Here is a 14,543-nt window from a genome sequence, read left to right as displayed (position 1 = left end):
ATAAATTTATATTAATTTTTATAATAAATTTTTGTATACTTTTCTGTAATTTTGTGTAATTTATAATTAGATTTTCATTTTCTTTATTTAAATATTTTATAACAGAGTATTCTAAGGTTTCAAAATTTAATATTTTGTATATATGAAATATTATACAGTCTATATTTGCTTTAATTTTCTTTTATTTTAATTTTGTTTTTTATTGAAAAAAACAATAATAAGTACTTGATAGCTATAATAATATGCTGTTTAATATTGAAATGATTAAAATTACATATATTTATTTGATTTAACAATGTCTTCTTTGCCTATATTCAGATACATTTTTATAGTAATATTTTGTATCTATTAAATAGATAAATATATATACTTAAAAATATATATAATTAAGTTTATTATATTACATACATTTAAAGAAGAAAAAGTAATAAAATATTTATTTCGTAAACTATTTTGCTATCTTTATTAATATCAACAAGTCTGTTTCTTTTTAATTATACTTTGTAATATTATTTATATATAAAATTTAATAAGAGAAATAATAATATTAATAAGCAATAGAAATTTAAAAAATAAATGCATACATTCATTCTTTACTCAATCTGCTTTTTCAACAGTTTTTTCACAATATTCATCATATTTCCTCTACATTTTAAATAAAATAAATAAAAAATAAATGAATTAAACAGAAATTAAACTAAAATGAGAATTTCTCCAAGCAATGAATTTAGTTTTGTCTAGCTGCAACGATCACTTGTATCATGTTATCGCAAGGTCAATGCTCTGTAGCTGACCGTATCTTCCTTTCTTGCTCAGTATATTTTATTAGTTTTCAGTATAAAATCGCTATATATGCTATGTTAAATTGAATATAGCATAAATACGATAGGTTTTATGTAGGTTTTAACTCAATAAAAATAACATAAAAATTTTGCGAAAAAAATAACATAAAAATTTTTACATTTTTTAATTAAAAATTCAGAACTGCACGTAAGTAGTAATCGAAAAATGAATAATTCTAACATGAGAAAATAAATTGAAAACGTAGAATAATTTTATTGTCAAATTAGGCTTTGTTTTAAGAAAACATTTTTTAACATTAACATTTTTTAATTAATTTTTTTATGTAGAATTATTTCCATCTCGATTGTATACAATTTTTGGAACATAGATATTGGCGTGTAAACTAAAATTTTTTTACTTTAAATTAAAAGAATGTAATATAAAAAATTAAATGAATAATAAGAAATTATAAAATTATTATGTATAATATAGAAATTCAATATAATACACACACACACACACACACACACACACACACACACACACAGAGAGAGAGAGAGAGAGAGAGAGAGAGAGAGAGAGAGAGAGAGAGAGAGAGAGAGAGAGAGAGAGGCAGGAAAAGTAGGAAAAAAGCGAAAGCGGCGCGCGTGAGAGAAAGAATAATTACTATAAGAAAATAATATAAACTGTGACATTTCATAGAAAGGATACCGCATTTTTAATTATATGGAAAATTATAATTGGATAGCCTATGTAGTAGCTTAGTGTAGCTTAAATTATAATATAATAGAACAAAAAATATAAAGCTCTATATGTATAATGAATGATTTTTATTGCTACAAAACTTTATATTAGACGATCTTACCCCCCTCCTCCCCTAAAATTATGATAAAATTTTAATTAGGCGACCTCGCCTCGATGAACTTGATCTTGATATACGTTATCAAGATCATGACCATGAGTAATTTGCAACAAGTTTTTGCTATCGCTCGTTATTCATTAAAAAGTATTAATCAAACAATTTTTATAAGTAAAAACATAATTTTTAAACACAAAGTAATTATTTCACTATACAGATTGTTTCTTAAAGATCGCCTACTACACATAGCACTGACTAAAAATTGGGTCGAAATATCCTGAGTCATTTTACAACATTCAGTAAAACAATTTTTTATTACTAAATAAAATTAATTTAATTATCCGGCGCTGTCGTTTAAACTTAGACGGGCGTACATCCGCATGAACTGCGCGCCTAAAGATGTGTGCTTATATATATTTGATCTCATATGTATATGAATACGCCTTTCCCGTTAGATAGAGAAAGAGGGAGAGACAGACAGACAGAGAGAGAGAGAGAGAGAGAGAGAGAGAAAGAAAGGGGTAATGCGTCATATCTTCTATTCGTTGCATAAATGTACGACGCATGTTCAAAATGTTATATGAGAAATAGAATGCTTCCAATAACTCAAGTTCGAGTTAGTTCCATTAGGACCGAAAAAAATGATAGATATAATTATCTAGAATACTTTCATGTTTCATGATGATTCTACATTTTCTTGTATTGTCATGAATTAAATTAGTTAGCTAATACAAGGAAATCAGAGAAGCAATAAAAAGTAATTTCGCAAAATTTTACGAATTGTGAGACGCACAATATGTTTTTATTATAATTTACATTAAGATTAAATTTATTTAAAGTTATAATCATGTAAAGTTATCCTAGTAGTTTTAAAATACGTTATTGTAAATTGAAAAAAATTAATTGTAATTATTTAACTTTCCGATAAATCCAAAGTAAAAAGAAATCGTATAGAGTTTCGAGTTGACAAAGACAAATTTTAAAACAATTTGTAAAAAGATTTTTTTTTATGTAAGCTATAATCTGATACGTTCTGACAAGAGTTATATCCCTTGTCAAAATTTCTCGAAAGAAGATGCTTCTGACGCAGAATAAGTTTTAATGCAAAAGAAAACTTTTTGCATTACTACGCATGAGAATATTGTACGCTAGCAGTGAAGACAACGAGCGGCAGAGCGCTCACCATCAGGTCCGCGATCCACTGACGTGCATCCATCTAAAAAACGGCGCCGATTAGCTTTAATAATAACGTTCTAAGCTCTGAACACTGAGGAAAAAACTTTTTTATATTAAATAAATGCGTTGTATTGAAATTAAATATTCTAATTAAAATGTTTATTTCGATTAGAAGAAAGTTTTATAATATCTAATAAATTTATTATTAATAAGATTAGAAACAAGACCATTTATATTAATGTATAATTCACACCTAGATACGAGAAAAGCGCCATTTTCGATTAAAATTAAATGTTAAACTAATACATGTATATGTAATCTTTAAATTCTTTACTGAATTTATATCTCAGAAATATGACTGCGCACCGACTTTCGGACTTTCAGCGTAATTAATTTGAAATATTAATAATTTTCCCAAATTTAATTAGAAGCATCTTAAAACCTGTAAAAAGCTTATTGCGAGAAATATTATCTCGGTCAGGTATCCAACCCGGATCTTCAGCATTCCGTGCAAACGTCCTCAACCCCGGTGGTCTAAAGTCTAAAGGTATTTTTTCATGCTCGATGTCCGTTTGCAGCGTCAAAATAGATCACGTGATCAAAATTGACACTTGGTATTCGACAATTTTTATCACGTGACCTATTTTGATGCTGAAAATGAGCGTCGAGCATTAGTATGAAAAGGACGGTGAGATCCCCTGCTTACGGGGTGTCTGATTTTCCATGCAAAACGTGATTTACTGCACCCCCTTCCCCTTCCTCTGTTTAAAATAGTTTATGATTCAAAATTTATACCTCCATATTATATGCTTTAATTAATTAAAATGACTTGCTTCCCGAAATTGAGAGAATGGAGTAGATCTCGCTTTACGTGGAAAACATGCTCCATAACCAGAGAGGGTTGGGTAATTCTTAACTTTGTATATAGCAGAATAAGAAATTATTTCTTAAACTTTTTTTATTAATTACTTTTTAACAAATTACGAGCAACGTTAAAGATCACTCAAAATTCATGATCTTGGTAATAATATATGTGAAAATCAAGGTCATTATGATGGTTCCGTAATGCAAGCTTTTACTTAAAAAAAACTGCATATTACTAGTCTCAACATTTGGACATTAAGATTTTCATCTCAAAATGATGTCAGGAATCTTAAGCATTGCTACGGTCTTTACTCTGCATACATGTATACATACGTGTATGTGTGTGTGTCTATGTGTATGAGAGGAACCCTATATATAAAGAACTCGTCGTACATGGTCTTCTAAAAAAATTGATACCTATGTTGAAAGCAACTAAGGATTTTAGTCGTACGGAGTGATAAAGTCATGGCATCCAAGGCATTTGTGATATTTGTATTGATCAGCATTTTTGGTTCAACTGATTTACTCTGGACAACTGTATCGAAAAGTTTAACTGGTCCAACAAGTAAATAATTTTTCGTACTTATAAATATTATTTATCAACCATTGTATTTAAAGATGTTAATAAAGCTATATTATAAAAATTATCGAATTAAAAAACAGCAGATTCTTTAAGTATTTTTTTATTTTAATGGCAAACAAATTTTATTCGTGAATACGTTTTGTAACTTCAAAGAAAAAATGACTGATTAATTGATTTGGCTATATAGCTTATATACAATGATCATGTTTTATTCTGCAATTTTAAATAAATTACTTTTGTAATATATCAGATATAAAAATAATAGAAAACATAATTTTATTCATAAATAGTTAATTCATAAATAAATTTAAGTAAAATAATTAATTAAATTTACCAGTTCACACTAATCATAATTTTTTTACATTAGTCTTAAGCTGCGTCCAAAAATATATAAACTTTAATTTAATAAACAATAATATCATCCAAGAATGATAATTACTACTCATTTAATTTCATAGAACTGCCAAGTTCATTTTAGCAAAAAGCCAAAATAATCATTTCAATTCATTATTAGCATATATTCTTGTCACTAATTCGATATTATAATACGAGATTTATCTCGTTCTTCTTTCTCAGACCTCTCTCTCAGAGAATGATTTTACTTGTAAACAAGTTGATAAGTAAATTGTCACCAAGTTGGCACTAAACTCGCTCAGAATTCAATGTTATCTGTATCAATATCATCAGCAACTCTCGTGTTTTGCTAGTAAATCTCGCGTAACTAGACAGCAGATTGACAGCAAAAACTGAACAAAACTTTGGTTTGTCTTGTTTTTGGTCGATTCTTATCATCAATTTGGTCAGCAAGTTTAGCATTATTTTGCATAATTTATTTTTATGTTACATCAACAGATTTTATTGTCCTCACTCTAATTTATTGACATTATTAAATGTAATAAAATTTGCATCAAAGATGCCTTTTTATCGACAAGAATTATAGCATTTGACATAATTTATTTTCGACAGATTTGGCTGACTGGATATTATATTCAATAAGGATTATCTTCAAGATTATCTCCAAGATTATTTATAAGATTCTTACATTTTTCCATAGTAAGTCTTTCGTCCAAAAACAATTTGTCTGCTTTGAACAAAGTAGGGTAGGATTCGACTAAATGCCTACATTTTTCCTCGAACCTTTTTCTTTCGTACTCTCTCTTTGACCCTGCCCTTTTCTCAATCTTCCTATTTCATTATCTCTCCTTTTACATTCTATATTATACAGGATGCCCCAACTTTTTGACACAGCCCTTGTATGCAAGTAGAACAGACTAAACTGATTTAAAGAGTCTTGTACTACAATTTTTAGAGATATTAGTTTTTAGATCTCATTCGGAGAAGTTAACTATTGCAAAAATTGCAGAATAAGTCGGAATTCAATTTAGTTTACTCTACTACGTACGTTGTGCCTAAAAGTTTAGTACACTTCGTATATTATTACACTTTTTTAAACGAGTAAATGAATTAAAATAAACAAATATTTATTAAAGTTTTATTATATTTATGTTATTTAGTTCGTAAATGCTACTTATAATGCTACTTTCTCATTACATTTTAAAATAAGTGTTAAAAACGCAATTGTATAAAAGACACAATGCAAAAAATCAAAAAATGTTTAATCCTCTCTTGGCGGGAAAAAAATTTTTATGAAAAAGTACAGAAAAAGTGCATAGATAGAGACAAGATCTTAGAAATTCTTAATTTTTCGTAGTGTAACGTAGAGTGGCATTGTTTGAGGTGAAGGATTTCTAGGTTTTTTCAAACAAACAACACCGCTCTATGTTCCATTATGAATATCTATGAGAAACTAATAATTTCTAAAATCTTGTCTCTATGTAGGTTTTTGTAAAAGTTTTTCCGCCAGGGTCATATCAATTTATGAATTTATGAATACTCGGATACTCATTTCAAACTAAATCTGTAAAAATGTTTATACTTTTGTGCGAATTCCATTATAATACTTCAAATCATATTGATCAATAAAAAACACAGCTGTTTTGTACAGCCTTTATCTCTTTCTTTTTTTTATATTTTTAGCAGGAATGTAAAACACTATAGCAAAAAAGTGAAAAATTTTAAATTACAGAAGAGTTACATTAATGAAAGAATTGAACTAATTTTATATAAATACGCAAACATAATAATAAAACAATTTATAAAAATTTTATACTTTTTGATAATATTTTAAGATGCGACACATAAGCTCGTCTTTAAGCTCGAGTGAAATGAGATAAAGCAAGGCTTTTTCGTCTATTTCTCGTGATTTATGTTTCTACAACAACACATAAATATTGAACATTTTAAGAATTTTATGCTTGTCATATCAGGAAGCAATCATGTAATGTATTTTAAATACAACATCACTACAAAGAATGTTGCTTGCTACAAATTTTTATATTATTTTATCAAGTTGAAACTGACGGAAGAACCCTTGCTATATATATATAATTATAAGAAAATTCATAATTTTATATTTATTATTTAACAGCGCCAAGAAATTGCATACCGGGAAAAAAATATTTTGATGGCTGCAACACTGATATTTGTATCTTCGAGGACAGAATTTCTTGCACTAACGAACAACGGAATTGGCTACGTGCTCATCATTTGATTCAAAAACAAATTGTTTCCTATCAGTGCCAGAAATTCCATCAATTGCTGATGTCTGTGCCAAACTATACACTTGATTGCGACCGAACTTGTTCAGATACGAGTTTAATTGTGTGCGATTAATAAATAATGTAATAATTGTTTCTTACAAAACGTTTAATTAATATGTTTCATATTATATTATAGAATAATTAGAAAGTCTGTATCAATAATCTTTTTAATCCTAAGCTTTAAATTCCAAACTTATGCAGGATTTCATTATGATATACAACTCAAAGGAATTAAATAATATATATTTTTAATGTAATAAGACTTTAAAGAAATAAATGAACATAAGTAAAAAATGTAAGCCAATGTAAACCAACAGTGGATGGTAATGTATAAAACTTGTGCGTATCATTAGCGATAATTGATCATTACAGACATTTTGACCACAATTTTGGTCATCTTCAGTGTAACAATGAAATGGTAATTATTGTTGAAACGTTTGTAATTATCAATTATTGCTATATAATAATTATTATTACTATATAATAATACACATATATATATATAGTTTTTACACACTACTATCGAGTGTTGGCTTTCAAAAAAATTGATTTATTAGATGATATTTTCATTAAAACAATGATAAAAAAATTTACCAAAAAATTTGCAACTTTGAAAATACTTTGATACACAAAATTTGTTTTAAAAATTAACAAAATATGTGTTATATTTTTATTAATTTAAATACAATACAATTAGAACATTAAATATATTTATCAATTCTATAAAATTTAATGTGACTGAGCCATTAAGCCTAAGCATATTATCCTTTATTAATTTTTATTTAGGAAAGTATATGAAATGTTATAGATTTTCAATAAAAATGAATTTATTAAAATCAAATGTCATTTTACGAAAGCTTATTTTTATAAGTTTCAAAATTATTTCTCTATATCAAATTCTATATCTCAAACTTAAGCATTTATATTAATTTGTTGTGTATGTGTTGGCACATTTTTTAATCAAATAAGTTACAAGTTTTTGATCCCTAATATAATCGCATTTGTATTTATATATTTGTAAAAATAAAATATTTAAACAAATAGTTTTGTTAAATTATATATGAATCCTTGATTTAAAATAATTAAGGAAGCATGAATTTTTTAATATTTTGTGAACCATTTAATTTATTAAAAAAAATTTAAGTGAGGATTAAAGATATTGTTGTTTAAAAACTGTATTTTTTTAACGTTAAAAGGATTCCTTAAACTTGAAAATAAAATTTCTTTCTAAGCATTAATAAAATGCTTCTTCAAATGTTTAAATAAACGTATTTTTTAATGAAAAAGGGTTAAGGAAAAAGGGACTTATTACTTAAAAAAATATTTATAAAAATATTTTTCAAATTTTTTTCCATGTTTTTTAAAAACATTTTTACAATCGTTATTTGTAGATCTCTGATCCATGTATAATTTAATTGATTAACTTAAAATGGTTCTTACTTAAAAAGTTTAAACGCAATTTTATCAGAGAAAAATGTTACTTCATTTAATACAGAGGACAATCCCTGTCACAAATACTGTGATATATCCCTATATATCTTATTCTATGTGCGTGGGTGGTTGGGTATATAAAAATAAATTATCCCGAAACCTCTTCAGTTAATTTATTTTATTTGATATCAACAATACGATTTATAAGTAACAGATTTATTGTGAATCTACAGGAATGGCGTTTTGCTTTGCTTAAATCCCGATATCTCAGATATGTTATATTTACTATACTGTCACTGCATATTATATGTGTGTGTGTATATATATATATATATATATATATATATATATATATATACAAATGCAGTATATCGGCTGAATAAAAAATCATAATATCTCTTATATATATATATATATATATATATATATATATATATATATATATATATATATAATATATATATATATATATATATATATATAAAAGATATTATGATTTTCTATTCAGCCGATATACTGCATTTTACAATCTCGTTTTATTGTCTCTGGTCGTTCGTATTAGCGATTACACATGGTATTAAACCAAAGGCTCTATCTTCGTCAGTCAATTGGCTGTTTTCATTTACTGGAAAAATTGAAAATTCTAAGTAATATTGTAAAATATTCACAAAACTATGTACATTATTATAATGTAGTATAAAAGTGCGCATTATATACGTAATAGAATATCAACTTCTAACAAAATGTTCTTACAACATATTTAAAAAATGCCTACAGTTTTAGTAACTAACAATGAAACACAACCAACTGATTCCCTCCAGTTAACTTTGAATATGTTAAAATATTAGGTGTTGGAATTAATTCGTAGCGTTTTTTAATGAAAGAATGTTATTTATTTCACATGAGCATTAAAAAATACATTAATGAAAGTACTTCCCATCACTTGTAAAACGCTACGAATTAATTCCAACACCTAATATAAACAAAAAATGTTCGTTTTTTAAATACATGTTGAGTCACACGTTCACATTGAAATGCAGATTTGTCATCAATTATTTTAAAATTAAATGACATTTTGAAATTAAAAATGACGGATCCAATATGTAAAAATTCTCAAATTTAGTATGGCAGATTACAATGCTAAATTCTGTTGGCTTTGAGTGAAACTCGTTTTCCAAGAACTCTTTAAGTCATTTGTCAGATGTATAGTTAACAAGATGTAAATAAAAATGATCGAATCAATAGTATTCATGGAATTTTTCGAAGCACATGATAAGCCAGATCATTTAAATAAAAAAATTTTAATTTTGGATCCGCCATTTTGAATTCTGCTAAAGATTAAAATTTAGCTAAAGATTTATATATAATAAACGATTTTAATATTCTTTAATAAGACATAAATTAAATGCTAATTATTCCGTAAAAAAAAGTTGTTCTGAATGTGAACGCGTATGCGAAGATTAATACGATTAAAAAATTGTCACTTTTTGCACATAAAACATTTTTAGATTTTCAGATTGACTACATCGATTTTATATAGACGCGTCACAGTCGAGAATATATACCGACGTTAATAAAAAACTTTTAGATCTTTTAATATTTATTTAGTTTCTCAGATATTTTATTTGAATGCTTGTTTGAATGCTGTAATAATTATAATAATTGTAGATGAACTTAATAGCGACTCAACATTTATGCATTATCGTTAGTTACTTTTTCAAGTATTCCTTGATCGCATTGCATAATATAATTACAACTAATTCACAAAGGAAGAAAAGTTCCTATAAACTTTCAAAATTATCAACAGCAAAATAAGACTGAGAGTGCGATAATGAGAGTGCGACGCAGTAGAGCGCAAATAGAACGCAATTAATTTGATAACGTGAAGATTATACAAGTATTAATTCTGTTTACTGCATAGCACTTTCATTAACCTTGTTCTATTGTTGTTAATTATAATAAAATTGTGAAAGAAGTAGAGAAAGAACATTTTGTTATTTTGAATTTACTTACATGAATTTAAACATTTCTTTATATTCGTAAAAGTTTCCTCTGACAACTGTAGCCCACCCTTCTTATTAATGTTTTCTTTTATTTCTTCAATTATTTTGTCTATAACTAACTTGTTATCTAGCAACTGAAATAAGAAAAAAGAACACAATACGTCACCTGCACTTATGGGTTGTCTATCTAAAAGATTAATTGTTGGCTATCATTCTAATTAATATTTATTAAGTTTATGGCAATATACAGGGTGTCCCAGAATAACCGCCAAATATTTCGTAAGCATGTAGAACGGACTAAACTAGTCGAAAACTCCTTTATCATTTTGCAATTTTCGCAATAGTGAACAAGATATTATTAAAAATCGCCGAATATTGGTTTTCAATAATTTTTTACTCAAGTACTACTCAATTTTACAGAAAAACAATAAGAGATAAAAATTGTTTTTTTTTCTTTTCATGGAACTCTAAGAATTTTTTATCAATTTTGTAGTAGGTGCTGCATTTTTTTATATATTTGCAACTATTTTTATCAACATGAGAAAATGCGATACTAATAAATTCTGAAAAAATTCTCAGATCTCTACGAGAAGTAGATAAACAATTTTTGTCTCTCGCTGTTTTTCTGTAAAGTTGTATTTGAGTAAAAAATTATTGAAAATCAATAATTCTTATATTCGACGAATTTTAGTAATTAACATCTTGCTAATTATTGCAAATATTGCAAAATGGTAGAGGACTTTTGGATTCAGTTTAGATCCTATACCAGCACACAAAATATTTGGTCATCCTGGAACATTCGGTATATTATACATTATATTTTAGCCCGTGTAATTATTCATCGTAATCATGCTATTCTCATACGGCACATTTTATCCGAGGAATGTTTTTAAAACATAGAAGGACATCTTTTAGATGTTTTTAAAACGTTCCTTAGAAGTATATGCCGTATGAGTTGAGAATATATTTATTATCATTTATTGTTTTTGTGAATATCTTTTATTATGCATTGTTAAATAGATTTATTATTTTATTAATTATTTCATATTTGATTGCATCTCTAATACGTTCTAAGTTCTTTTTTGAAATATTATCAAAAAATCTAAACAAAATATAAAATTTAAATATTAAAATTTCAATTAGCTTTTATAATTTGTGTTATAAAAATAGACTATTTTTCACGCATTTATTACGTATCTTAACAAAACATGATTGGAAAAATAGTTATTTTATAATTGCTTCAATTTTACATTATATTTTTTATCAAAATTCTTTATGTCTAATAATTTATTAGTATAATAATTATTACAAAAATTATTACCAATTGTTTCTTTTTTAATCTACAAGTCTCAAATTTTTTGAATTTCATACGAAATTGTTTTGATTCTTCATTGGAATCCTTCTCCTCGAAAAAGACGCCAACCAACTTTTGTAACCCAGCAATGAACTCTTCTAAAAAAATTGTAAACATTATTTTTTAATTAAATATAATCCTAGGATACATTATAAATATAAAAGAGATTTTATTAAAATATATACATACGCAATTTTATTGTGCATTATTTAATGCTTTCTTCTAAATTTTTTTCGCAAAGATTTTGCATAATATTTTTAAAGTTATTTTTTATTCTTAAATTTTAAATTTCAAACAATAAATTTAAAGTTGGGAATTTTTAATGTATAATATTCTAAATTTCGAGTCCTAATAATAATAATAATGAGAAGATATTAAAAAGATTATATTGATTTGTAAATTTATTATTTCTAGATAATTTACCTATTTTGATTTCTCCTTCGTCCAGACATTCTTGGAATATCGATACATCGGTGTTGAATTCTTTTGCAACGTCTTCCAGGATTTTGTTATAATCATCTGCAATTACCTAAAATACAACCATATTACCTTGTACTTTATTAATATGACAATCTTAAATTATGATGATCACAATTATACTTGAAGTAGTTATATGATATAAAAGATATAAAATTATTTATACCACTTTATAAAAGAATTAGTACATAATACATTTTAACTCTTTCATTGTATTTGAAGTATAAATATAGTACCGTATTTGAAATATAAATATAATTTGTATTTTGTATTTTATATTTCAGCGGAGTACACAAAAGCATTTTATATTCTATTATATTTCAAATATTAAGATTGATAGTATTTATATTTTGTATACGTATTTTAATTAATTTAAGTAATTTAATTACAATTAAATTATTTGTATTATGAGTCTTCTAAAATGAATATTTAAGTTAAATTTATTGTGATACTATTATTTCGGCTTCGATTTAGGACTGTGTTTGTTTAAGACCAACAAATCAACAAAAAAATAATCAGTGCACAGTTAACTTTAACTGGAAATTGTATAAATTAACAAAAAGAAAAAAATATATTAGACACGAAAATTAAACTTCGATAGAAGTTGGTCTTTTTCACTTACGTGTGTTTAATCTTATCGATCGATTTTACTCAATACATAATTGCTTTTATTTTGTATTTTAAATACTTTAATGATTTATAAACTTCGTTTTTTTTCTATATTTAAGATTTATGATATCGAAAAAATTTTTCCATATATTTAGTTGAAAGAAATGACCCGCACCAATCTTATGGGAAAATGTCTTTCTGCGGATTTGGCTAATTTTTGGATATGTTGTAATTCTCTTCACTCTGAAACAAATGTCTCAATGGGCACAACTTGATCCTATAAGCCGTTTCCTTTATAAGTTTTGAAAGGTCCAGTAATCATGTAAAATCTAGACCTTTCAAGGCTTATAGTGCGGAAACGACTCATAGGAAAGTTATGTCCATTGAAACGGAATTAAGAGAATAACATATCTAAAAATTAACTAAATCCACAGAAAGACATTTTCCCATAAGCTTGGTGCTGGGTGCTTCAATTTCCTACAAAAAAGTTCTGTTGATATTTTTTCGTATATTTTGCGTTATTTTCGAAATATATTAAAAATAATAAAAAATGATATTTCATTAATATCTCCGAAATGCTAAATTTAATAACATTTCTTTTAACTTGTTTACATGTCGAATATGATCGTATGAATTAATAAAAATTGTATTAAAAAATTCCTTTTAAAAATCCCTAGGCAATAAGTTGTACAATATAATCCTAATTTAAAGCTTTCTTATAAAATGTATGATATTAAAAATTAAGAAGTAAATAATTTCTTGTATATTGTAATCCCTTCAATAATCCATTTGTATAAAATGTTCTATTTAAATACGTTAAAAAAAGAATCATGTGTATATTATACGTATATGAAAATAAAATGAACTTACGGTAGCAATTAACGCTAAAATGAAAAACGTAAGTGATCTCTTCATTTTTCTACGTTTCAGAAATGAATAACTTGCACAAAGTTAATCCGACAACTGAATACATTGTATTTCTATGGCTCATATTTATATTGTCTACAGTATTGTATATGATATTACATCATTAACGTGTGAGAGAAAATGCTTTGTATAGAAATATACATGTTCGGAAATTTGCTGAAGCGCAATTAGTATAATTGGCCGACATATCAGATTTGTATAAGTTTCGATGCATTGAAATACTGCGCAATTACAATATATTTGCTTCATTGTACATGCACGTATAAGTGGAAATTAGATATATATCAGTGTGTCGTATAGGTTACATTCAGAAAAAACACAGCATCATAAAAACTGTCACAAAAACACATTTTTATATAAAACTGCTATTCAATCGAGAGAAATAATTAATAATGTATTATAAGTAAACACATAAAAACACTAGATAGAGTACAAGTTTTAGCACATATAAATAAATATAAATATATAAAGAAAATAAAATTTTACATTATCTTTAACTTTAATATATTGTTGTTTAATACATTGTTATTTAATAATTATTATTTTATGTAAAGAATATAATTACAATTGTGATTATAATTTCAACTCTGCAATCTAAGATTTGAAAATACATAAAATGCTTATAGTACCAATTATATCTGCAAAAGTTATTTTGAAGTATTAATGTGATTAATACAAATAATATTTTGTATAAGAAATACTCTTATTAAAAACAATATAATTTTGAAATATAGGATTGCATTGCACATTCACTGATAAGCCGATTCACATTCACAGCTTAAAAATTATTCCGTCTTTGTTTACCAAATGTTAAACA

At 25.8% G+C, this 14,543-nt stretch overlaps 2 protein-coding genes across 3 annotated transcripts; one reads left to right on the top strand and one right to left on the bottom strand.

Annotated features, from left to right (window-relative positions):
* The first annotated feature begins 2,690 nt into the window (after positions 1-2,690).
* On the top strand, positions 2,691-7,526 carry LOC105147604 (uncharacterized). Its single transcript, XM_087405847.1, has 3 exons — positions 2,691-4,247; positions 5,232-5,318; positions 6,754-7,526. The coding sequence occupies exons 1-3, from the start codon at positions 4,148-4,150 to the stop codon at positions 6,996-6,998; spliced, it is 432 nt and encodes a 143-aa protein (XP_087261973.1). The 5' UTR covers positions 2,691-4,147; the 3' UTR covers positions 6,999-7,526.
* Positions 7,527-8,852: 1,326 nt separating this feature from the next.
* Positions 8,853-13,804, bottom strand: Obp7 (odorant binding protein 7). 2 transcript variants are annotated; one of them, XM_011058416.2, is made up of 5 exons: positions 13,670-13,804; positions 12,137-12,242; positions 11,681-11,808; positions 10,370-10,493; positions 8,853-8,981 (listed from the first exon to the last, which is right to left on the bottom strand). In XM_011058416.2, the coding sequence occupies exons 1-5, from the start codon at positions 13,712-13,714 to the stop codon at positions 8,893-8,895; spliced, it is 492 nt and encodes a 163-aa protein (XP_011056718.1). In that variant the 5' UTR covers positions 13,715-13,804; the 3' UTR covers positions 8,853-8,892. The 2 variants fall into 2 exon arrangements, with proteins under 2 accessions (XP_011056718.1, XP_011056717.1); XM_011058415.2 differs by having other exon boundaries at positions 11,681-11,811; positions 13,670-13,803.
* Positions 13,805-14,543: the final 739 nt, after the last annotated feature.

The sequence above is a fragment of the Acromyrmex echinatior genome, chromosome 4, assembly GCF_024713525.1.
Source record: "Acromyrmex echinatior isolate Ae372 chromosome 4, ASM2471352v2, whole genome shotgun sequence".
Taxonomy (NCBI): domain Eukaryota; kingdom Metazoa; phylum Arthropoda; class Insecta; order Hymenoptera; family Formicidae; genus Acromyrmex; species Acromyrmex echinatior.
The sequence above is the reverse complement of the archived record's forward strand: the minus strand, read 5'-3'. Positions and strand labels throughout refer to the sequence as shown.

Excerpts from the sequence above, each read along its gene's own strand:
- LOC105147604 (XM_087405847.1), top strand. The coding sequence starts at position 4,148 with ATGGCATCCAAGGCATTTGTGATATTTGTATTGATCAGCATTTTTGGT. Across the intron at positions 4,248-5,231 it reads AAGTTTAACTGGTCCAACAA|ATTTGGCTGACTGGATATTA; the intron begins GTAAATAATTTT and ends TATTTTCGACAG. Across the intron at positions 5,319-6,753 it reads GATTCTTACATTTTTCCATA|CGCCAAGAAATTGCATACCG; the intron begins GTAAGTCTTTCG and ends ATTATTTAACAG.
- Obp7 (XM_011058415.2), bottom strand. The coding sequence starts at position 13,714 with ATGAAGAGATCACTTACGTTTTTCATTTTAGCGTTAATTGCTACC. Across the intron at positions 11,812-12,136 it reads CGAAGGAGAAATCAAAATAG|AAGAGTTCATTGCTGGGTTA; the intron begins GTAAATTATCTA and ends CAATTTTTTTAG. Across the intron at positions 10,494-11,680 it reads GATTAAAAAAGAAACAATTG|TTGCTAGATAACAAGTTAGT; the intron begins GTAATAATTTTT and ends TTCTTATTTCAG.